At 39.1% G+C, this 22,519-nt stretch overlaps 1 protein-coding gene across 4 annotated transcripts; it reads right to left on the bottom strand.

Moving 5' to 3' along the window:
• Positions 1–4,058: 4,058 nt before the first annotated feature.
• On the bottom strand, positions 4,059–20,869 carry CCNL1 (cyclin L1). 4 transcript variants are annotated; one of them, XR_003511225.1, is made up of 13 exons: positions 16,299–17,503; positions 15,940–16,014; positions 15,141–15,250; positions 13,293–13,440; positions 9,422–9,542; positions 8,312–8,376; positions 8,060–8,073; positions 6,517–6,616; positions 6,292–6,396; positions 6,053–6,194; positions 5,729–5,840; positions 5,531–5,629; positions 4,114–4,913 (listed from the first exon to the last, which is right to left on the bottom strand). XR_003511225.1 is itself a non-coding variant. In XM_027542789.1 (11 exons), the coding sequence occupies exons 1-11, from the start codon at positions 16,599–16,601 to the stop codon at positions 4,565–4,567; spliced, it is 1,581 nt and encodes a 526-aa protein (XP_027398590.1). In that variant the 5' UTR covers positions 16,602–20,869; the 3' UTR covers positions 4,059–4,564. The 4 variants fall into 4 exon arrangements, 2 of the variants coding, with proteins under 2 accessions (XP_027398590.1, XP_027398600.1); XR_003511224.1 differs by lacking the exon at positions 13,293–13,440 and having other exon boundaries at positions 4,368–4,913; XM_027542789.1 differs by lacking the exons at positions 8,060–8,073; positions 13,293–13,440 and having other exon boundaries at positions 4,059–4,913; positions 16,299–20,869.
• Between the last annotated feature and the right edge of the window lie 1,650 nt (positions 20,870–22,519).

Genomic DNA, 22,519 nt, shown 5'->3' with positions numbered 1-22,519 from the left:
CATTATTTTTATTGCATATCCTAATACAAGTCAGGCATTGCTGTAGGATTAGATAAGGGGCATTACAATAATGAATGAACCACAGTTCTGCTGCTCTCTCAAAGTTTATACTCTATTAATAATAATGAGAGTCAGTGACAAAATAAAATAAGGGAAGTCCAGGTAGTGGCAGGCATTATGAAAAAGTTAGGGCTAGCTAAGGAACAGAACATGAAGGGGGGCTGTCAGAGGGGCTTGTTTTTAGATAGGGTGTGAAAGAAGGCCCTTCTGGAGAGAGGATTCTGGAGAGGGGACCTGAACGATGATCTGGAGGAAAGGCATCCCAGGCAGGGAAGACAGGAAATGGGAAGACTTTGGAATAGAGGGGCACACCTGAGGAAGAGGAAACGCTGTTGATGGATGGAGGAAGCTGGCAAAGGTCAGACCTTATACAGCCCAAGTCAAGGGTTTGTAGAGTGAAATGAGAAACGCTTGGAAACTGTATTAGAGCAACATATGATTAACGTTTTAAATAGATCATTAAGCTACAGTTTGAAGGGCTGTGGCAAAGACCTACAGATACTACAGAGATGACAGTTGATACAAGGGAAAGGAATTTGATGACATAAGAAGGCAGGGGAGGAACTTCCTCTGTTCTTAGAACTGGGTTGGAATTATTCTGAGCAGAGGTGGCAAAAAGCAGAAGGGTCAAGAGGACAGCCACTGACTTCATGCTTTAATTATGAAAAGCTTCTACTGTTAATCTCAGTGAGGTAGTATTCTGAAACAGCTATGTTTTTTGAATTGTGTTCACAGCAAACGTAGACTTCAAACTTTTCTAAGTAGTTGGGTGCTTTCTAACATGAATTGTTTGGACTGCAAAGGTAAAAACTAGAACCCCATTATGTCTAACACATATACTCTGCACAATGCTATGAGGGCCAGTTTGCAGACAAGAGTTTAAATGACTTGCCGGGTCACCTTAGTAGAGGAATGACTTGAATGCAGAAATGACATGAAAGTCCAGAAATGGGCCAAGTTCCAGAAATGCACCAAGTTCCCATGGCTACAGACAGTGAGCTGTGACTTCCAGCTACAGGAGTGACTAATTCTAGGGGATACAGGGAATCGAGGCCTATGGTGAAAGCTGCTCCCCTTCCAGTGTTCCCAGTAGGGGAGATGATTTTCCTTATCAATCTGCCTGACATTCTCTATCTCAGCACTAACCAGAGCTCCCAATGTGTGCCTTCTTTTAACATGGTTTTTTAAAAATCTAATCTTTACTTCCCCTGGTGGCTCAGAGGGTAAAGAATCTGCCTGCAATGCACGAGACCCAGGTTCAATCCCTGAGTTGGGAAGATCCCCTGGAGGACATGGCAACCGACTCCAGTATTCTCACCTGGAGAATTCCATGGACAGAGGAGCCTGGCGGACCCTACAGTCCATCGTGTCTCAAAAGGTTGGACACTTCCACATGGTGAGCTAGGAGTTGGCTCTTGGGACTAACAAGTATTATTTGTTACTATGAAATTATCTTGGTTTTGGATATTTTCATGAAAAAAAAAAAAAAACTTCAAAATTTTAAAGGAGGCTTTTGATGCAGATAGCAGGCATAAATATGGGTTTAACAACTGATGTTAACAGTGACAATATTTAAAGCCGTCAGTTCAGTTCAGTCGCTCAGTCGTGTGCAACTCTTTGTGGCCCCATGAACCGCAGCACGCCAGGCCTCCCTGTCCATCACCAACTCCCGGAGTTCACCCAAACTCATGTCCACGGAGTCGGTGATGCCATCCAGCCATCTCATCCTCTGTCGTCCCCTTCTCCTTCTGCCCCCAACCCCTCCCAGCGTCAGCATCTTTTCCAGTGAGTCAACTCTTCGCCTGAGGTGGCTGCAACTTAAATTCAGGAAAGAGGTCATTACTTTTATTATTTTAAAATGGAAAGGAGATTAAGAATTCCACTGGTCTGTCTTTAGGGTTAAGATGCCAATTGTAAATGACAAATGTAATATTCTATAACATAATAGGACTTGTATTAAGAATTATTAAGACAAATAACATCTTATTTGCAGAAGTACAGCTGTAGTGGGAAACAAAGGTTAAGAGAACAGATACAAATGGGGCACATACATATGAGATTGCTGATGTACATACAAGCAGTAACGTTTTAGGATCAGGAACTTAGGTGAGATACCTGGTGAATGAGGCAGCAATTGTGTTTCAAAATAACCAACCTTGGGATCTGAAGAACAAGTGTTTAGAGACACCACAGGGTTACAGTGAGCCAACCCAGAATATGAAAATTACAAGACAAAGGACCCAATTTTTCAGGGGGAAAAAGATGGACAACTTGTGATTAAAACCAAATACAGACCTTGTTTGAACAAACCAATTATAAACAAACAGGAAACCTGAATACTAAGTTAGATGTTAGAGTAAAAAGGTTGCCTGACCTAGAATTGATTGTTTTTGGAGCTGAGAGATGGGTACTCACTTGACCTTCCCCATAATTTTAAGTTTTTAAATGTGGGTTCAGCAGCATAAGATTATTAAACTGCTGGTAAGAGCCTAAACTCTCGACAAGAACCTAGAAAACTGATTCAGTAACAGCACAAGACACTGATACTATCACAATACTGTTAATCTGCTATACTCTAACATACAAAGTTAAAAAAAATTCATTCACTCCCAGAAAAGAATAGCACAAAAATTAGGGCAGAAGGAAAAAAGTAAATCATTCCAGAGCAACCTGTAACATACAGCTCTTACCTCACATGCAGGTCTATCTTCTGCATCTTCCATCTTCACAAATGCCCTTCACCCACATGCTATTTACAAACAAGGATACAGTAAGAGTTGCTACACTATTAAGAACTCAGGATTTTTCAACAGGGTCTTTGTTCAACAGGTCATTTGCCTTTCTTCAATGTTGGTCTTGGAAAGAAATGTCACTATTTAGAGGCAGTTTAAGCTCTTTAGAAATACTGTTACAGATCAGCAATATGTGTCATAAAAGCACATGTAGAAACAACAATGAACTATTACCTTTCCAGAAGTTGCTCATTTACACTAGGTCATGCTGCTGCTAAGTTGCTTCAGTCGTGTCCGATTCTGTGCGACCCCATAGACAGCAGCCCACCAGGCTCCCCCATCCCTGGTATCCCCCAGCCAAGAACACTGGAGTGGGTTGCGATTGACTTCTCTGAGATCATGCTAGGCCATGTTAGTTTTTAGTTAGGAATGTAAATGACTTAAGCACCATACCGACATTTTTATTTCCAAGTGAATCTCGTCTCCCTGTGAGGCTTTCTACTTTTTCCAGCCCCACTGCCCACCATAGCAGAACGTATTTGGAAATCTTCTTTGGAGTCCTCTTCAGAAGTTGTAACTACTTTAAACATCCTTATGGCAGTAAATCTTCATCTCTTTGTGGATGTGTCTGATTTTTTGAAACAGCAACAAATCATTTGGAGCCAAGTCTAGTGGACAAGGTAAGTAATCAAGATGGGTGAAAATTTTAATGGAAAACTTAACTATAAAGCAATATTTTATTATGGCTTTTTTAAGGTCTCTAAATTGACTTCCAAAATATTAGGGAACTCTCAAGTAAATAATTTTTAAAATACCCTTGGCTATACGACTTCTGGATTTTTTTGTGATCACATATTCCTTTGAACAGCCAGGCAGGATGGGGGCCGCAGGGGGAGGAATTGGGGGATGGGCTCACTTCCTAGCCTAAATACCTAAAGGAAAACTTAAAAGCTGAATAACTGGTCTTAATTTGCCATTCTGTTGAAAATTCTGATTTGCTCACCTTCAAAATAGTACTTAAACCTGACTTAAATAACCTTATGGTACCCATTTATGTGCAAATCAAATTTTGACTTAAGTTTCATGCTACAATAAAACATGTAAAAATCATGTAACATTACACTGTTGGACCAAACCCATTTGCTTTTTCCACCTATATAAGGAAGATTTCTACGAAAGCTCCCAGTGCAGGTAAGAATTACATTTTAATCTCAAACTTTATATAACAAGGAAAGAAACAGGTCTGTCAGAAAATCAGTACAGGCATTTTACTATCAAAAACTTTTCTTTTTAATAATTTATTTAAATAAGATTGAAGCAATTTAGAAAAACAAGATTTGTATTTTATTTTCTTGTAAAAATCTTTACACATGCAGACAAACCAGTGTTAAGAAAGTATTCACCATCATTTAAACAAATAACCACTTAAATAGAACAGTGTCTGCAATTTTATCTGTATAAAAATAAGATACATTTTTACAGAATTCACGCTCCAGTTCTTATAGCAATAAACAATACACAACTATAATAATTACAATTGAACCTGACCATGGTTTTCAATTAGATACTGCTAGGGCATTTTATGTGCAAAAAAAAAAAAAACCCAAAAACATAGTTCTTTTCAAAAGAAAATGTCCTCAGTGTTTCTAGAGACCTAGAGGGTTTAAGAAATCAAATCCTAATCAGTTTGCTTTTAATATTTTGTTACGAGTCCATACATCACACTGTAGATGGGCAAAATCAGGAGCTGATGCAGGCTCAAAGGAAGAAAGTCAGCGTCTGTGCCTGCCATGTCCTGAGCGACTGCCACCATGGTGCTTGCCTTTGTGGGACCTCTCAAAGGAGCGAGATCTTTCACGCCTGTCCCTATGATGTCCCCTTTCATGCCTGTGTTTCTTGACAGCATCTGAGTGATCCCGAGACTTGCTCTGAGATCGAGAACGAGACTTTTTCCTTTTATGACCATGTCTATTTGAACTTTTTAAATCATCTCTGGTATGCTTGGCTTTAAGGTGAGGAGAGCCATGATTATGATGTCTTCTTGGGCTTTCACTGTGACTGCGGGACCTGCTTCTTGATCTCGAGCTGTATGTTCCAGATCGACTCCGCCTATTATTATAACTTAGATAATAAAAATTTGAGGTTGAGAGTCAGTTTCTACTGGGAGCAAATATTTTTGGTGGTGCTCATAGCAGGTTCAAAACAAAACCACTGTATCAGTGACAGACCAGACTTAAGATGTTTAATAAACTTCCCCACCCCTCACTACCTCTCCTTCAGCCTGTTAACATATTAAACAAACCTTAATATATTACGTCTATATTCTAAGGAAGGGAGTAATTCGTTTTTACAGAGTGTCCTAGCTATTTATTGAATTATCTCCCATATACTCAAAAGAACCACTGAAGAGCCACAAGTAGCTGGCCATCTAATTATAAAGTTAACTAGGGAAAATTCTTTAGCTATAGTTAACCTGATTCTTCATTAGTAGTAAGTGGTTGGCCAGGCCGTACACCTCTCCAGAAAAACAAAAGCAAAACTACAATAGAATGCCATATACTACCACGAAACAAAAAAGCCACATGCCTACAGAGCATATCTCCAAACTCATTTCTGACAATTTACCCTGAATTAAATCTAGCCTAACTTTGAAAACAGTCCACGTGCAATTTTTTTTTAAGCCATAACCTTTTAAGACTCCAAATAAGACTGCTTTCCCCAACAAAGTGTTTACTTACTGTCTTCTTGGAGTATGTGATCTAGAACGTGATCGTGTTCTTGACCTTGATCGACTTGCACTTCTGCTATTTCTACTTCTCTTGCTGTCTTTTCTTACACTTAAAAAAACACACAATTTTTTAGTTATGTACATAGTGTTAGAAATTACATACATAAAAAGATTCCTCAGGCCATTTTTCTAACTCAAGTATACTCACCCATTGTAAGGGCTTTTAGAAGCCTGTTGTCTATCCTCGGGTTCTTTTTTTATTGTCTTCACATTAACAGAAATAGGTGACTTCTCTTCAGTTTTTACTTCTCTTGGTGATGCTTTTAAAAGAATATTAAGGCATGTTAACTATTAGATTATACAGAAGGCCAAATACGTTTCTAAATGTAACCAAGTACCATTCAATTATCAGTCCTTAGTTGTCTGTCAAGAGAGAAAATATGAACAGCTTAACATCACTGTTTCTATGCAACTGTGAAATGTTATAACTTTCTAATAACCACACATTCAGTGCTTAAGTTATTAACCTTACATGGTTTAGAGGCTGGAGAAAATCCACCAAGAGTTGAAAGGGCTGGAGTTCCATCAGGATTCAATCCCTTTGCTTTTAATTTGGCTTCTTGTAAGGCAACTTTTCTTTTCTCTACTTCTTTTTCCAGCAATTCATAGTTTGGCTGTTGGAAGAAAATGAAATTAGTATTTCTCTTTTACATAAGTTTACACTCTTAGCACTGACAAAATATTAACACAAGTGCTGGTAAACGGAATTACCTTTTTTCTGGTATAAAGCCTAAGTGTTTCTATGCAGATTTCTTGGATCTCCTCTTCCGTAGTACCAAAAAGAAGAAACCAATGGGGACGAGTTGGCAATGGAATCTAAACCATAAAAACAGATTAGATGAAATTTTCACTGTTTTTATTAGAACTGCTAATTCCTGTGATGTATCCTATTGGACTATACAAGATTTACGTCTCTCTCTCTATATATGCACCTACCTGAAGAGCTCTAGCTGCAAGGTAGATGCAAGCACATGCAATAGTCTCTGGTTGAAATCGAACAAATACATTGGTTCGAAGACTGTCATTCATATAATTCCTGAAAAATATTTCAACCGTAAGCTTTGTATGTAAACAAATCAGTTCCTCTGAACCTTACATAAAATTGGAGACTCAATCTACTTTATTCTTTTTTCTTCTCATGTTTGTATTTTCAGTATTCTAGCATATAACAATTCTTAACTCAAAAGCAGTAAGAGATAAGAATTTAACACTAGAATCATTCTTCATGTCTCCTAAATAGGACCGAAGTCCTTTAAAATAATTCCATACTATTACTCCACATAGAACAGTTTTTTAAAAAAACATATTTCTATGAAAAGCAATGCTTTGAAAGTTCTGACATGATTAGTTTCAGAAATGATAAACCACTCCAACAATACTTCAAGCCATTAATTATTGACCATCTCTCTCCTTTATCCACAATGAAAAGCAGTGTCAATCAAGTTCTTTCAAAAATTCAATACTGTGATAGGGATAAAAAGGCATTTTCAGTAAGCACGCACCAAATTAAGAAAACTAAGCTAGTTCAGAAAACCTAGGTTGGGAAGTGAAGAGCAAATAATATATATAACAGCCTTGTTTATATACAAGTATGACTAAATATAAATAAAAGCAGTAACTACTTCAGTTAATAAATCACTGGACTTTTTTAATAGTGAACCCTCCCCACAATATTCCTGAAGTATTAAATAAATTTTACAAATTGTTCAAAAGGTTAAACTAAAAGACTGTTTTCTTAAAAGTCCGTAACCCATGAAAACTGCTAAAAATCTATAGAACATATATTAAAGTCATGCATTTTATAAAAGCAATGAGACTTTTCTAGTATTACTAATAAAGAAGCATGGCAGTCGTTAAGTCCAGAACATAAGAATTACATCACTTAAGTACTGCACATCAACAGTCTTAAGACAGTAGTTGTGGCTGAACCACAAACTCCTTGTTTTAACTTTTAATAAGTCAGCACTACAAATCACACATCTATATCTCTAAAATCTAAGTTTTAGAGTTCTATGTTAAAATTAACAGCTCTTTAAAATGCAGTACTTCTTACTTCTAATACCATTGCCTCCAATAGCCCAGCAGCTATACATTCATCAAGAATGGGGATGGTGCCCATTTTAAGCTGCTCTTTCCAATGGTAGAATTCATGCTATACATACTAAAAATAGAAATCTAGTCAAACTCCTAACAAAAGTCATAATGGCTGGACAACAAATCTATCAAAAATGAACTATTCATTTTGATAGTTACAGGTATACATTAAATACATAGGCATGTGAATAGTTACTTCTAGAAACAAATATACAAATCCTTTTTGACAACCCGACAGAACTAGAAGATGCTGCCAGATGGATATGGACCACTTCAGTGAATCTCGGATGAGAGCTTGCACTGGATTGGCTGGAGAGCAGGGCAGCCAATCAGGCCATCCTGAGGTCATGGGCTGAAGTGCAGAGGGCAGAGTTCTATGACTTACCATCATGGACTACCCTTTAATTAAAGAGTAGAAAAAAGAACAAAGTTAAATTGAGTTCTCCATTAAAAGTAATTAGTCAAGCCAAGAAAACAGGAAGCAGAAATAAGCATTATTTACCTTTTGATTAAAAAACAAAAAAACAAAAAGCACCAAAACAAACTTATCTCATTATTTTGGAAAGGGAAAATGAAACTTACTTTATTTCTGCTTCTGTTTTCCTGGCTAGGAAAGAAATGTAAAAAAGCAACTTACCAGGCAGTTTGAACCAGGGTTTGATTACGTTCACATTCTAAGACTTGTAAATACATAACAATGATCTGAAGAACAAGGGAAAAAAACTTAGTTTAGCATATTGGAAGTTCTTTCAAAGTACAGAGTTCAATGAACGTAAGTAACTGAAAATGTTAGGAGCAAGTTTTAATTCATAAAAACTGCATGAATAATACAGACCAACCTAAAATGTACCTGATAGTCAATGTAGATTTTTATGTTACTAAAGTTCACATGGACATGAAATGTTCCAAAATTGTACAGGAAAAAAGAAGTTAAATCATCTAAGAACAGTATCTAATTTTTCATGTGACAGGAACTGATTATTTCACTTAATTTCCAAAGGTACAAACGCCCTAGAGACAGTTTTAAAGTTACACAATGTGTATGGTGCATACTATGCACAACTCAGAGTGGGTATTATAGTAAGTAACCAAACCTCTCTACAGTGAAGCTTACCATACTAAAGTGTGATAAATTTTAAAAACTCAACTGAGGGTACCTGAGCTCAGATCTTTCTGGACCATTATCATCATCATTCTCATTTCACAATTTTAGAGATGTGGAATCTGAGGCACGGAGTTTTCTGCCAAGGTCACACAGCTAATGGCAGAAACACATTTCTATGTGCAGATGGTCCTGCCCCCAGAGCTCTCATATCATTGTGCTATGGCTTATGCTGAGCTTATGGAAGCCAAGAGACACTGGAGAAACCTAAAAACACTCAATGATGCTGAAAGTGAGCAGCCACACACTCGAAGCCATTTCACTATGCAACAGGGTAACACACCACCAGGTACTTCTGCAGACATGTGTTTATTCATTCCATGGCTAATATGTAAAAATCTCCATTCTCTAGTATGAACATTGGGTTACCTCAGAAGCAAAAAGAACTTATCTACACCCACACAATAAAAAGTTAAGACTTGAACCCAGGACTTTGATTCTCATTTTACTGATCATTTCAATGTCCAAAAAGTTGCTTTTTAAAACCAATGGTTAGTGCTCAAAGATAAATTTGCAGGAAATAATATTTTAAAAATAACAAAACCCTAATACTTACGAATGTAATTTCTGTATTCTACAACTCACCTTATGGGGATGCTTGACATGAACACAAAATCCCAATTCCTTTAGCACCCTCCTCTCTGCCTTGATAACTTGATTTTTGGTGTTAATGTAGTTCTGATCAAGGATCAGGGGGCTTGGAGTCCTATAGTTTGTAAGAAATAAAATCAAAACTGTTTTGCACATCCCAAAAATTTTATTTGTGGTATCTCCATTTTCCCTTCCAACCAACTATTGGCAACAGAAACCAGCTTTTTAAACTCCTGCAAACAAGTTAAAAGCATTGATCTTGTGCTGTCCAAGTTATGCTAATTAAATATATACTTTCTAGACTCACTTCCTAGTTTACTAACAAAACACTGAAATGAAAAAAATTTCAGTCTAATGCTCTTACTTGTATCCTTGATTTTTTTCATCCAGATGTATTATATTACATAACAGATAGCCTGATTTATTTTCATAATCTCATTAGTCTACATAGACTAGAAACAAAATTAATGCACTCTTGAACATACGTATTACAAAGACTTCATAGCTCTTGAAGATGTGTATTACAAAGACTTCATAAGATTAGAGTGATTTTACAGAATATCAACTCATGATTAGTTTAAGACCAAAACTAAAATTAGGGGAAAATAGGGTGGGTAGCTAATTCAGATTCCCCTAAATGGGCAGTTCATTTAAATAAACTGATCTAAGAGTCTCTGTTAATAATCTGGAAACGAAAGATTCAGCTCAATTACCAAAGAAATGTTTTTAAGAATCCAATTTAACACTCAAAGTGATCAATAAAACCAGGCCTAAATTTGTTCAGAGTTATCAGGCAGCATCTTTAGTAAACAATGCAAAAGAGAAGGGAGGGCCAACCATAATGAAGAAACTAAAACAGCACATAAGGTCTCTGTGCCAGACCAAAATTTTGACAGCTTAAAAGTTATGAGAGGCGATTTATCTATGGTTCAGTGCTTGGGGGAAAAATTCTTTCAATTAAAAAACTGTCTTAAATTTAAGTCTTAAAATTGAAAACTAGTTTCTTAATGAGAAGTCAGTCAGGACTTAGAATTTCTCTTCTTAAAGTGTATGAAATGTACCAATGTCCTTCATTTGTTACATTCTTAGATCCAACCAACAAAAAAACACATTTTTATTTAGAAGCTGATTTTAACATGGGTAGAATATGTAAATATTTTCCCCCATACTTATTTTCAGCTAAAAAATTCAAGAGATTTTGCTCTAGGCAGAACACAACATTTTAAAGATAGTCCTTCTGAACACTGTCCCCCCTTCTCCTTTTACTATGGACACCAAATACAAAAAAATTTAATCTCATAATTTTACACTACAGATCCACTTGAAAATCAAAAAAGAAATTGAAATCAGCTATATTACCCTGTAATGTATGTTACCAGAGTAAAAAAATCAGCAGTCATATTTATTTTCCTTTCTCCTGTTTCAAACTATAAAACCGGAACGCTTAACTAAACTATTTCTAGCTTTGCTATACTATCAAGTTGGATATAAGACAAAAGTTGGCAAAGCTGACAAGATGGAAAACAGCCTGTTAATGCTGAAAGTGGCCTTCACTCAATTCAGTTCTTACAGCTTTGAAAGGTGAGAAATGAAGCCACACCTTTCAGTTGGGAAGGGGACTGATTTCTAACATAAAAATATAAATAATGAACCTATTTTATCAGGACAAACAGGCTACAAGTTCACTGTTCTTTGGAAAAAATCAAATTTAATTCAAATGAGCACAGGGAAGCCTGTTGTGCTGCAGTTCATGGAGTCGCAGAGAGTTGGACACGACTCAGTGACTAAGAAACAAATGTGTACACAAAAATGTGTTCCAAGATCTTAAGGTTTATGATTTTTCAAATGTTATAACAGGAAATCTGGGGAAAAGTGAAATCTACTTAACCAACTCGTTAACCAATGGACCAGTTATCTGATGACCCTTTCATCAGATATTCATTAGGAGACAGAATACCTCTGGTGGTATAGTTACACACCACCTTAACACTTAAGGTGCAACTCAAACAGTAAACTGTACCATTAGAATCCTTATAAAATTATTATGAAAAATTTTGTTTCATTTTTTCCTATTTATGTTGAACAAATTTATTGTATCTCTTATCAAACTTGCTTTAAGGGTTTATTTCAAATTCTGTTAGAAATTCATTTTCTTACAATCAACCAACTCAACATTTGTATTATGGCTATTATCTGGTCCTTAATCAGGTTTAATCACTAATTCTACTTAAGTAGATTAGTTATTTTCTATCTATTCAGTATAATCTTTACTTTCACATTTTTTGGTGTCAAAATCCCAATATGAAACTAATCAGGGAAACCAAACCCACTACCTACTCAATTCAACTACCTACTCAACTTCTTGCTTAGGCAACAGTAACTGCTTGCAACCTTCAAAGTCAATTTTGTAGATGTACATAATCTGATACCTTCACTGTTGAGAAATGGTTTTACCTCACAATGAAAGAAGGCTCAATGAACATGTAACTTATACTACTTACAAAGATTACTTTGTATCACAATTGTATCCCCAAATAGGAGCAGTAAGAAAAGGTTCAAACTGCCTGTTTCTTTGTATTAACAAAGTATCTATTCATACTTAACCTGGCAACAAGCACATCAAATTTAATTAAGGTTTGCTAGAATTTCTTCATCAATTAGGTAAACTTTCTTTCCAATAAAAGTTTGAAGAGGTTAACATTTTAAAATCTTAAAAAAAAAACCTGCTTAAAAGAAACTTTCATCTGTTCAGAAAAAAGTAATTCTCATGATAAAAAACCACCTAAACCTAACTCCTACTCCTCTGCTTTTGACAGACTTTTTCAGATTAATTTATATGAGAAGAACAATTTTCCAAGTTTAATCTTAGTACAAAATTTTGGGTTTTGATCATTTGAATTTTATTATGGGGTCTAAGATTAGCTGTATTTCCTTTAGCATGATCTCAAAAATACAACCACAATAACAAATTTAGGAGGAGATTCAAACATGGTTTCTCTTACTCATAGGGTACAAAGGACCAAGAAAATGTGGAACAAATTCTTTGAGACTGTACTTAAAGGAGATCAGTAGTACAAAAAGGCAGACTGTTCTTCAACATACAGAAATTTGTAATTCCTACTTCAAAGAATCTTTCTTTCTTTGGCAGTGTTTAAACAAACTGAAAGCCATCTTTTAGAGCCACCAAAATAAACTGGATGAAGAATGGACTAAATGACAAATCACTTAAGACCGTTCTAACTCTAATCTATGATGTATATGCATGTTGAAAATACCACACCACATTCACCAGTAAGTGGGTTGCTGCAGTCTTTGAGTATTTGTCTTCTTTTAGACAAGCCTTACAGTATGAAGCTAGCTAGGTGCCTTAAAACTACAGAAAACCCTTAATTTGCTGGGAATATGCTGCAACTCAAAAGCAAACTATAATTGGGGAACTGTTGAAATGAAAAAAAAAATCTTTCTGAGGTTAAAAAAACATTCTCAAACTACAAAAAAAATGAAGAGAAAAAAAAAAAAAAATCACGTAATTCAGAATGGGGCTTGGGCATCAGTTTTTCCTAAAAGCTCCTCCAGTAATTCTAATATATAGTCAGCACTGAAATACAGCAACTTTTTTTAAAGGCTACAAAACTGATGCTTGTTATTAGCAAGGTCATACTACAAGTTAAAGCTATGCATGAACTAAATTAAATAATACCATTAAAACAAACTGAAACACTTTACTTAGCTAAAGTGATATTAATGGTACTCTTCTAATGACATTAAAAAATTACTAAGCTATCGTTCTAATAACTTGGACAGCAAAGACAAACGCTTATAACAAGAAACAGGAGTTTTTCTAAATGGTTCACCAGTGGCCAACCTGTTAGTCCCCGATTCCAGTGACCTATTCTCAGAGCACTGGCTTCTCCTTGGGGATTTTCGATACTTCACTCACTGTTGCCATGACGACAGCTTCATCGCTATGTACCACTCCACATCACCCAGGCTTTGGTAAATGTAGCTGGTCGCTGTATAGTCGGTTGCAAGGGAAAAAAGAGTTGAAGTTAATAACATATACAAGCTACCTGTCTGAGTAAACTTGTAATATGCATAGAAACACTTTTATATCCTGCTTTCTAAAAAAAGGCTTCCATGCAATTAACAACTCCCTTTAAATTTCATGCTGTAATCAGACTTCTAAGATTGAGACACAATCGAGTTCTCTGATAATGATCAAAAGGGGGAAAAAAAAAAACCCGACACAACAGTCAAATCAGGTGAGATGTTTTAAATTCCAAGGTTTTCACAGTTAAGAGAACCTACTCTAACATCAAGGAAGAATATTCCATCTCAAAGAAAAATTTCAAAGTAGATAATAAATGATAATAGCAAAATGGTTCAAAGAATACTAACAGAAAACTATTTCCTTTAAGCAAACAATCCTTTGACTAAAGAACCTTTTTATTAGTGTCATTGTTTAAACACCCTTAACAATCAACTAGATCTAAATATACATTTTAGCTCAGACCATACTAAATTATCAATTTGAAAACTTCCCAAGTTTCAGGGATTCCTCACTAGGAAGCTAGAAGACATTTTTAAATACAATTAAAAAGTTAGTCTATCCCTGGAAATAAGGTGAATGAGAAAAGAACAGAATATAGAATGTAAGAAAACTGAAAACCACTGTGAAAACTATCTGGGTAACAACATTTCAATCTAAGTGGATGGACTAACCATTTCAAGGCTACTACTCACTTGTCTCTCAATAGTTCCATTACCAACAATTTACCGATTCAACAAGGACCACTCACGGAAGCTATTAATTTGGTACTAACCAATGCCCAACCCCAAAATGACTTAAAATCTTTTTATAACTGACTTCCTTTCATACTCAGTACAAGTTTATCTAATATCACAACAACTTCCTCAAAAAGCGAACAGAAGAACTAATCTGCACTGTATGTACTAGAAGCATCTAGTACGAGAAGCCATCTGTAGACACAAGCAGCACTGCAACTAAAGCTTTTTGGTACTGCCTCACAGGAACACATAAAATGTCAGCAGGTGTCCACCTATAAAACAACACTATTTCGGTTTCTATTTTCTTACTAGATCAGATAAATGCCCTATCTAAATGCAGCCCACTCACTGAGACTGTTATCTGACCAAAACAAAATACCTGTTTAATCCCTTTGACTCCAAACTTTATCATCCTGCAGTCCTTTCAGATCCGGTATTATGGGGGATATCGTAGTTCAATGTTGAGAAGTATTCTAACAAAAGCCAACCTCAATTGGTAAAGAATTAACTGGAACTTCCAGTGGTAAGACAATCTACACAAAACTTCACCACAATATTAACTTCAACTGCAGTGTTTAAACTTTCAGCCTTCAGTCTTACAGAGAAGGGAGGGGAAAAATAACTTACAGAACACACACTTGAGACAAACATATTCCCTTTCTTCTTTAATCTTAAAACCACAGGACTGGCTTCACAGCACTGTTAAGATTGTCCATAAACGCAACTGCCTCTACAAACTTCTGATAACTGGTTAACTGTGGTTTTTCAAATTATGAAGTATCAGTGTGTTCCTATGTGAATTTTAACACCTAAATTAAAGTCAGTTTTCCCTTACATCGGTTTTGAGAGGAAAGAATGTTTTGATATGATTGGTGCACAGTTCAGTAGTAGCAAGAGATGCTGCATTCAATAATGCCAATCTTACCTTTTTCCTCTTAACTGGCGGAGGTGGTGAAATACATTAATCACATCTCTTATTCTTCTAGGTGCTTCTTCGATTTTTGATGCAAGATTAATACATGCCATGGCAACAATCTGGAAAAAAAAAAAGAGCCAATAAAAAGCTGTTAGATTATGGCACTGCAGGTGTAAAGTTAGAAAGAAGTGCCCCTCTCAAAGTCTATAGAACTTATTCTAATGAAAAAAACTGGGACATTTGGTGAAATGAAATTGCAGTTGACACTTCTAGGACATAGATTTATGCTAGTGTGACGTTTCTTTTTATTTATTGCCTGGAACAAACTTTAGCTGCTCAGTCGTGTTTGACTCTTTGCGACCCCATGGACTGTAGCCTACCAGGCTCCTCTCTCCATGGGATCTTCCAGGCAAGAGTACGGAGTGGAGGTTGCCATTTCCTTCTCCAAAGGATCTTCCCGACCCAGGGATGTAACCCGGGCCTACCACATTGTAGGCTTTACCGTCTGAGCCACCAGGGAAGTCCTTATTCCCCTTAATTTTAAAACCGGAGCCAATCTCAATCTCACAGGAACTCTCCATTTGATTGAAAATGCAAATTCTTGATAATAAGGCACCTGGGCTCAGGCTCCATCTTCTGGTTCTCAAACCCTCTCCAAAAGTCCCTACTCCCCTATGGGTGACAGCTAGGTACAAAAGCCTACAACTAACCACTCCCTTTCTGCAAAGCTGGCCGCTGACACTACCCACTCCTTCCTTCCCATTTCCGGATGGAGAAATCCCCCGTCACCCGCCCCCGCCCTGCTTACCTCGAAACTGTGTTTGACGAAAGACTTGGAGTAGAAAAAACGATGAAACAACACCTGACCCGTTGCCATCGCCACCTGCAGACAAGAGAAGAGAACGGAAGCGCAGGGGTCAGGCGGGCCCGCACCAGGCGCCGCCGCCATTTTGTGCCTCCGCTCACTCCCCTCCCCCTCCCCACCGCGAACAGCTCCTGGGCCATCCTCCCATCGCACGCGCCCTCCCGCGCTCTGGCTGCGACCCGCGGCTGGAGAGGCCCAGGGGGTGACCTCCCACGCGGCCGGGCCCTGGTAGTACTGGGAGGCAGCGAAGGGGAAGGTGGGGAGGGGAGGCGCGCCTCTCGGCCCGGGGCCGGAGCACTGACCTGCGGAAGCCGGAGGAGAATGCCGGCGGCCTGGATGAGCTCGCAGCCCAGGATGCGCAAGTCCGTCTCGCTGGGCAGGTCGAGCCCGTCCTGCATGGAAGGGGTGGGAGAGAGCCGCTCCTCCGGAATCAGCGAGTGATCGATGGTGAGCGAAACTTCCGAGTAGAGACGGTCGCCGATCAGGATCCCTCCCGTCGTGGTCGTCGTCGTGGTCGTCGTGCCGGAGCTTGAGCCGCCCGCGCTAGGGGCAGCAGATGAGACGGCGGTGGCAGCGGTCGCGGTCGGGTGAGGCCCGGACGCCATAGTCTCAGCGAGCTGCACGCACGCCCAACGCAGCCGGAACCCGGAGTGAGACTAACCAGCGTTCTCGGCGCGACGGATATTCCCGTGACCGCCGGGTTCTGGCCGCTTCACGCAGCGTGCGCTTCCGCCCTGACGTCACCACGCCCGGCCGGCGTGCCAACTAGTCCCTTCAGGCGTTGTCTCCGCCCGCGGAGCCTACGCCCGCGCGGGCCGGTGAGCGGAGTCCTCTGGGTGGGACCGTCGGTGACCTGGGTGACCTCCCCGTTGGTTCCCTATAGTGGCTGGGGACGTGGTCTACTTACTAACACAACCTCAAACCGCCTCGCCTCGTACGTAATATTTTTAATCAAAAGAGTAATAAGGGGGCTTTACGAGATACCTTATGTCCAACTTCGAATCCGCAAATTTACTGTAACTCCTGCACAGCTTTGATAATTTCTCTAGAACGTGCGTCTGTGTGCTCCCGTCTCTCTTCCTCTCCTAACTTTCCGCATTTGGGTGGCGCAGGTTCAGCGAGTACAAAGGGAGGCGTCGGATCGACCTTCGCCCGCATTGGTGGGTGTAAGTGGTTTCTCCAGTGTCGTGTACGGACGAACTTGTAATTTAAAGTGACCCGCGAGGAATCTGGAGACGGTTGCTTTACGGTATTTTTAGTAAACAAGAATGTGAACTACTTCGGTTCCAAGGGAGAAAAAAAAGCTCCCCGATGAGCCCTTGATTCCCAGAGGTATCGAAGTAGGGCGAAGGCTTCGTATTGACTGTGAGGGCGGCTGCTTTAGCGGCTTAGATTATGAAACACAGGCCTGAGCCAGTGACAGCGCCACAGCTTTCGCTAATCTGGAAAATCCCTAGTTTCCAAAAATAGTTATAGGGCGAACCCTTACAGAGGTAATTTGATTATGCCCAGAAGGGAGTCTGTATTCCTGCGTGGTTATTGCAATTAGTAATATGGGAGAAATCGATCTCCTTAAGGAGATACTGCTATTGCTATTGCTAAGTTGCTTCAGTCGTGTCCGACTCTTTGTGACCCCATAGACGGCAGCCCACCAGGCTCCCCCGTCCCTGGGATTCGCCAGGCAAGAACACTGGAGTGGGTTGCCATTTCCTTCTCAATTCATGAAAGTGAAAAGTGAAAGTGAAGTCGCTCAGTCGTGTCCGACCCTCAGCGACCTCATGGACTGCAGCCTTCCAGGCTCCTCCATCCATGGGATTTTCCAGGCAAGAGTACTGGAGTGGGGTGCCATTGCCTTCTCCGTAAAGGAGATATATATATATTCTAACATCACAGATATCTATCTATATATAGATAGATAGATTATATTCGTAGTTCTCCAAATTTCCTGAAGTTTGAAATAAAAACAGTGATACTGATCCAAACTACTAGAAGCTAGAGCTGGAGGAAAAGGACTATGTCCGGGTTTACTCCATTTTTTATCCCACGCCTGACTCTAGGAGACATGGTCTGGAGATGAGACGCCCCATCGCCTATTATACAGCTCAGTTTTAAGGCCTACTTGGATTAATTATAGAAAGCGAATTGAAACTTCTGTAAATAGAGCAAAGAGAGTTTGAATACATTGAAATATTTGTCAGTGACATCGCAAAAGCAAAACATATTCAAAATCCTCATTTTAGAAAAAACATTAAATCAACCTTACACCAGTATTTCTGAACTCTGGCTGCACTTAAGGATCTTAAGAAGCGCTTTTATTCATTTTTGGCCACATCACAGCAGTGTGTGGGGATCTTAGTTCCCTGACCAGTGATTGAATCTAGACCCTTAGCAGTGGAAAAAACTGAGTCCTAACACTGAACCACTAGAGAATTACCCAGAGGAAACATACTGATGCCTGAGTCTTACTTGTAGTCTTATTGATTTGCAATAGCCCCAGCCAGTGGTTGAATTTTGCCCATAGTGAACGTGACTGGAATGTTCACCAGGATTGAGAAACATTGCTCAAATCGAGATACCTGACCTCTCTGCTCCTCACCTTCACCTTTGTGACTAGGCTGCTTCCAGGGAAACGTCCTCTTCAATATTCAGCAGGGATCTAAAATGCTGTAACCAACTTTGAAATCTTTAAAAATTAATTGATGGTATGCAATTTTCCTGGTTCTAATCATCTAGTATGCAGTTGTGTCAGATAGTATCAAGTGGCGAATGGTTCAATTATTTCAAAGTAAAAACGGAAAAAAAAAAACCTAATTGGTAATATGCTTCATCAAAACACTAAGCTTCAGTGAAATCATCACCTGTATTTGTAATGAGAGTAATGTAAAACTATTTCTTAATGTAACATTTTTCTAATATTTAGAGAATCTCCCACCATGCTTCTCAAGTAAGCTGACTTGGTGATGTCTTGATGTATTGGGTTGGCCAAAAAGTTTGTAAGGAAAAACCCAAACGAACTTTTTGGCCAACCCATTATTTTATAATACATTTTTAACCTCTAGGTCCATAATTAATCTAAAAAAGTTCACAAGCATAGGAGTGAGGAGTTCTGGGAGAAGGAGAGGTGGCTTGCTCTACTCCTGGTATCTTTTCCCAGTGGACTTCTCTGTTGACCTCCTCCTGTGTCTGGCAGTAACTTCCAGAAGTGCATAACCACTCAAACTATTCTACAACTTTGTGTCCACTTCCCACTCTTTTCTGACTATACTTCAAATTGCATCCAGTTGAAGTTTGAAGTGCTAGATGCTCAGCCATGTCAGACTCTGTGATCCTAGGGATTATAGCCTGCCAGGGCTCCTCTGTCCATGGGATTCTCCAGGCAAGAATACTGGAGTGGATTGCCATTCCCTTCTCCAAATATTTTGTATATTCTTTCTTAACAGCAGCCCTCCTAGTTGACCCTGAGTTTGCTGCTGCTGCTGCTGCTGCTGCTAAGTTGCTTCAGTCGTGTCCGACTCTGTGCGACCCCACAGACGGCAGCCCACCAGGCTCCCCCGTCCCTGGGGTTCTCTAGGCAAGAACACTGGAGTGGGTTGCCATTTCCTTCTCCAGTGCATGGAAGTGAAAAGTGAAAGTGAAGTCGCTCAGTTGTGTCTGACTCTCAGCGACTCAATGGATTGCAGCCTACCAGGCTCCTCCATCCATGGGATTTTCCAGCCAAGAGTACTGAAGGAGTGCCATTGCCTTCTCCAGACCCTGAGTTTACCCATGTCTAAAAGAAAATCAATGATAATTAAAGTTGCATTTGAACTTACCAAGACCTGTGGGCTTCAGATGATGACTGAAGAGACAAATGGAATTATCTTTGGCCTCCCTGAGGCTACTGAAGAAGCATATTCCTGATGCTTAAATCAGTTCTTATTCCATTAGTCTCTGCAGTCTCTCAGGGGAGTGTATTTTTCAATATTATTTAAATTTTCAGGTTCTTTAATCCTAAAAATTTCATTAATTTCTTCAGCAATTGGCTAACCATAAGTGGACTAGCAGAGTTACAAAACACAACACTAATTTAGGCTAAGAGCAAATGAAGTGTAAGTCCCCTACCAAGAAGGAGGTACACTCTTAATAAAGGGAATGGTACACTCAGAGAAGTAAAAGCAAAAAGCAAAAAGCAGTCAGAGAAGGGATAAGTCGTTATGGTTCATGTCAAAGGGAGCACTTAAAACCTTAAGAAATTGCTAATGAAGTTTCTATTCACAGCAGAAATCAGAAAGAATCTGACTTCACACAGGAATGATTCATGTAGTTACATGTCTATTTTTCATTTAGTCCTGTGGCAGTTATATGACAACACATTCTGATCAGGTTGTCATATAACACATTCTGATCACATTTTTTCAACATTAGAAAGAGTCATTCTGGGGAATTCCCTGGCGGTCCAGTGATTGGGACTGAAAATGATTTATATGTAATTAACACTTAGGCATGTACTGCTTGGTAAATCTTGTAACACTGGCCTGATCATCCCACTGCTGGCTCTGTGGAGAACGAGTTCTGACACTTAAACAACCACCCATTTTCTCATAAAGTGATCCAGCTGGAGCCCTTGCAAGGTCTAAAATTCTTTGACTCTGGTTATTCAGACATCTTGAACCGCAGACTATTCTCTGGTTATTTCTTCTTTATTGTATTTTAGTCACTGAGTCTTGTTCCTTCCTTGAATCTGCCTGTCTGTTCTACTGTGTCTACTGTTCTCTCATGCCTGGACCACCACGGTAGCTTTCTAAATGGTCTTCTTGCCTCCAGTCTCTCCCATCCTTAATTCATCCTGGGACATCTCTAAATTGCTCTTGAAATACCAGCTTATTTTTCCACTTCCTCAAAAAAAAAAAAAAAAAAAAAAAAGCTGGAGATAATAGAAATCAATACTTTTTGGCAATTGAGGCTTTCCACAATCTGAACTTGCCCTGTCACTCATTTCCTCATCGCATTGCCACCTCCCCTTATTCCCGTCTCAACCTGAACCAAGATCAGCTGGACCTGTCTCCTCACCAATATGTTGTTTACCTTCCTGATTTTGCATTTAACCCTGCTTCCATTCTCATGTCTACAATATTCTAACTCCTCCTTTATGTTAAATGATTTTTTTTTTTTTTGAGATACTGATGAAATTCCCTACCTTTTGCCAGGAGCCTCCTCCACCTGATCTACCTTTTATTAATTTTCTCCTTCTTTGGACTCCCTCCTAGTATACATTCTGGCACATGATTCCTTACTATCATGCAGTTACCTGAGTACTTCATGGGTGAGTTTATTGACTCCTTAAAAACAGGACCATTTTTGCATTTATTGACATTCTCCACAGAAACCTATAAGACACTGTGTATATGGCAGATACTTATCAGAGCTTGCAGGCTGACCTGCGTGCTTTTCTCCCAGGGCCTTCCATAGGCTGCCTGGTCCTGCCTTCTTTCCATCTAGAGGTCAGTCTATCCTTGAGTGTCTGTTCTACCACCACAGCCCTCTCCCTAATAGAAGCTACAGGTCCCAATTTATCTTGTTATTTTTGCAACACTTGTTAGATCAGTCACGTTTCCACTTCTGCTCTATTCTATGTCCTCACAGGGCGCTTAATAGCCCACAACCTCTGTTCTACATAGGCCTGGGCTGGGGACCAGGAGGCCTGTTGGAACTGCTACACCCAGAGAGTAGCAGTAAGGGGACAGGAACTCAAAGAAACTGTACAGTGATGTCGTTTGGTGACTGAGTGTGGACAGAGGCTCTGAGACAGTATTTGGAGGTGTGTCCAGAAACGGCATGTGTGATTGAGAGTTAAAAGGCCAGTGCCAATTTGATAAACTGTAAAGCTAATGAAACCACAGGTTTGCTTTTGAAGTTAGTATCTAGTCTCATCTCTTTTATTCAGAAAAGGAAACTAAGGTCCAAAGATGAGGCTGCAAATAGCTACTCAGTAAATATCTAATGATTGCAAATAATCCAATCAAGCCAGTCTTTGGATGGATTTATTCATAATATTTAATGTCAGAAACTGGTCAGCCAGTCTTAAAGAGCTTATTGGCATGATTTCCAAACAGACCACATCAAGGAAGTGTGACTCCATCAACCCCTGGATTTTGACCCACTGAAACTGATTTAGGACTTCTAACTTGAAAAACTGTAAAATAGTGTAAGTTTTTGTTGCTTTAAGCCGCTAAATCTGTTGTAATTTTAAATAGCAGTTATAGAAAGCTAATGCAATGAGATCTGCCATTTCCTGGTATTCTTTAAGAAATGCTTCTCAAACTTTAAGATGTATACAGATTACCTGGGTGGAGCCTGAAAGCCCCATTTGTTAAAAAATCCTCCCAAGTGATGCTGATACTGCCAGTCTAAGAGCTATTCTGAGCAGCAAGGCTTTAGAGCACATTGGGTGATTTTACATCTTTTGCTAATCTCAGTATGGAGGAAGTGGAACCCAACAGCAGAAAGTACTGGAGGTTCTGGAGTTAACTTACTAGGGAAAAAG

Source organism: Bos indicus x Bos taurus, chromosome 1 (assembly GCF_003369695.1).
Source record: "Bos indicus x Bos taurus breed Angus x Brahman F1 hybrid chromosome 1, Bos_hybrid_MaternalHap_v2.0, whole genome shotgun sequence".
Lineage (NCBI taxonomy): Eukaryota > Metazoa > Chordata > Mammalia > Artiodactyla > Bovidae > Bos > Bos indicus x Bos taurus.
The sequence above is the reverse complement of the archived record's forward strand: the minus strand, read 5'-3'. Positions and strand labels throughout refer to the sequence as shown.

Excerpts from the sequence above, each read along its gene's own strand:
- CCNL1 (XM_027542789.1), bottom strand. The coding sequence starts at position 16,601 with ATGGCGTCCGGGCCTCACCCGACCGCGACCGCTGCCACCGCCGTCTCA. Across the intron at positions 8,377-9,421 it reads ATGTCAAGCATCCCCATAAG|ATCATTGTTATGTATTTACA; the intron begins GTGAGTTGTAGA and ends CTTGTTCTTCAG. Across the intron at positions 6,397-6,516 it reads TTGCAGCTAGAGCTCTTCAG|ATTCCATTGCCAACTCGTCC; the intron begins GTAGGTGCATAT and ends TTTATGGTTTAG.